Raw genomic sequence first — 2,579 nt, 5'->3', positions numbered from 1 at the left:
ATGCATGTACCATATGGGATAAGCAGGAAGGAAGGGACCATCTCTCTATTCCTAATACGTGCATTAGCACTATCTCTCCAGTCCCCATTTTTCCGTGTAGCGCCAATGAATTGCAACCGCGCAATCAGCATTCTTATTGCTGCAATCATTTGCTCGACAGCTAATGCGTGGTTGTCTCCAATCGTTACCAAGGGTAACAAATTCTTCGATTCTGTGACTGGACTCGAATTTCGCATGAAAGGAATCGCATATTATCCTCGCCCCAATAGTGGAGAGCTAGCCGGCGTCAGTAATTATGACTGGGCCGCCGACAAGCACGAGGCTATATGGAAACCTCACCTGAAAATCATGAAGGACCTCGGAGTCAACACCATTCGACTTTATTCTGTCGATCCGAGTATCTCACACGATAAATTTATGTGCGCCTGCTCCGAAGCTGGTATTTACGTTCTTATTGGCCTCACTGCTCCGTAAGTATTCAATCTTATTGTCAACCAGGATTAACATGGCGAATTTTTTGCTATCGTGCTAGATGTGAGAATTGTTCAGTCTTGGACCTGCTCCCACCTAAATGCTACCCCGACGACCTATTCACTCGAGGTCAAATGGTCTATAATGCATTTGCAGTTTATGACAATACTCTAGGTTTCAGCGTTGGCAATGAGAACAATTTGCAAGTGAAAAATGGAGCTGATGGCACAGCAACAGCTCCGTGTGTCAAAGCTTTTTTACGTGATCTGCGAAGTTATGCAGCTAGCTGCACTGGATCAGTCCGTCAGGTTCCACTGGGACTAGATATTGCGGATATCCCGCCTCGTGAGCAGTGGATTTCATACTATGACTGCCCTGTAGATGATGACGAGAATACCCGTGCCGAGTGGTACGACAATTATCAGTTAATTATGCAATATTTTGTATCTGACAATTTAGTGCTACTTTGAACAGGATGGGATTCAATCCATACGTGGAGTGCGATCCCACAACTCATGCCAAGTACTCACAATCGACGGGTTTAAAGACATTAATGGCCGAATATGCTAAAGTTGGCTACGCGCGTCCGATAATGTTTGGAGAATTCGGTTGTAACAAGGGTCTGAATACTGTTGATGGCTATGAGAATCAGCGCTCATTTTATGACGTAAGATGTCCGGAAACTCTTTTCCATCTCTTCATAACTAATTAGTTGACGTAATGTTTGAATGCAGGCGAAATGGATGAATGAGGAAAAGGAAATGACAGACGAAATTGTCGGGGGAAACGTGTTTGAGTTCTCCACGGAGATGGCCAATTTACTAGACCGTGTTGGTAAGATACTTCGAATTATTGTTTTTTGTCTTGAAACAAATTTAATTTGATTCTGATCTATAGCGGTGACTAGAACATCCGACGAAGGGAAATACGGAGTAGGATTCTTCCATCCGCTAAATTGTGACCATGTTAAGGTGAAGTGCGAGTTTACGCCGTACCCTGAGTACGAAAACCTCAAAGAAGCGTACACGACCACAATTGCGTCGAAATTAAAGCAGAGTAATCATACATCGCCACGTGACACCATTTTAACCTGCCCAAAAGGTATCTCAGCTAATTTGCCACCAACTCCACCGGGTAAGCAAGTAACAGAGTCTGCGTGAGATCATCTCATTGCTGATAATGTATGTGTATACTATTTTTGCAGTGACGCTTTTGGCGTGCGCGGCCTCCCAACCAGTCTGCAACGGCAAATTAGCAAATGCATATGAACACTTTGATTCCCAGACAACAGTAGGCGAGAAACGAGTTCCCTCGAACAAAAAAAGTTTGGGGCTTGCGAGTGATGCTACCCGCAATCTATCGAAAGCAGCAGTCGTCGCCTTTGTAGCGCTAGTTTCTGTGTTTCTCTTGTATTAAGCTTGGCTGCGATCAATTCTGCACTGTACTTTGGAAGAATCGAAGTAATAGCTTAAATAGTCAGAAGTTACACCATGAACATCACAATTTTGAGTCCAATCAGTCAGAGTATCGTGGAGAATACTCCATTGTTGTAGCTTTGAGTTCATCTGCGATTTATAGTATTCGAAATGGGCAACGCGATAGTTTATAATAAATTGTCTTTTGAGAGCACATACAGATTTGAGAAAAATGTTAAAAACAGAAATATGGTGTGCGTATACTTCACAATTGAAATAAAAACATCGGATAAAGCATATTTTTTTTGATGGGAGGGAGACACACCCATAAAAAATAGGAACGTGGACTGCTAGAATCATTGTAAATCATACCACTTGTTTGCAATTTCAAAAGTTACTTAAATTAAGCATTATTTATTGTTAGGCTAAGTAGGTCTTGTTACTCTTGATAGCACTTGAAGTCGAATCGACGAATGTGGAGCGACGCTGCCATCGCTTAGCGCTTGAGTAAGCGTAATTGAGGTCACCGACCTTTCTTTATTTAAAAGAACCAATACGAGTGTAGCGGACCGCAATCTGTACCAAGGCTAATAAACCCTTCGGTTAAAATTCAGAGCTGATTTTTATTTATTTTATCTGCGGCAAAACCGCCTAATTTTAAATGTATAGATTTTCCTAAATATATATAGTAGG

General features: G+C 42.0%; 1 protein-coding gene across 1 annotated transcript; it reads left to right on the top strand.

Annotated features, from left to right (window-relative positions):
• On the top strand, window positions 1-1,887 carry PHALS_12485 (hypothetical protein L916_07088; the record flags this gene model as incomplete). Its single annotated transcript, XM_024728043.1, has 6 exons — window positions 1-470; window positions 533-880; window positions 946-1,138; window positions 1,206-1,305; window positions 1,369-1,605; window positions 1,676-1,887. 6 exons carry the CDS (start codon window positions 1-3, stop codon window positions 1,885-1,887), a joined length of 1,560 nt encoding a protein of 519 aa, XP_024578559.1.
• Between the last annotated feature and the right edge of the window lie 692 nt (window positions 1,888-2,579).

The sequence above is a fragment of the Plasmopara halstedii genome, assembly GCF_900000015.1.
Source record: "Plasmopara halstedii genome assembly, contig: Scaffold_614, whole genome shotgun sequence".
NCBI lineage: Eukaryota > Oomycota > Peronosporomycetes > Peronosporales > Peronosporaceae > Plasmopara > Plasmopara halstedii.
The sequence above is the reverse complement of the archived record's forward strand: the minus strand, read 5'-3'. Positions and strand labels throughout refer to the sequence as shown.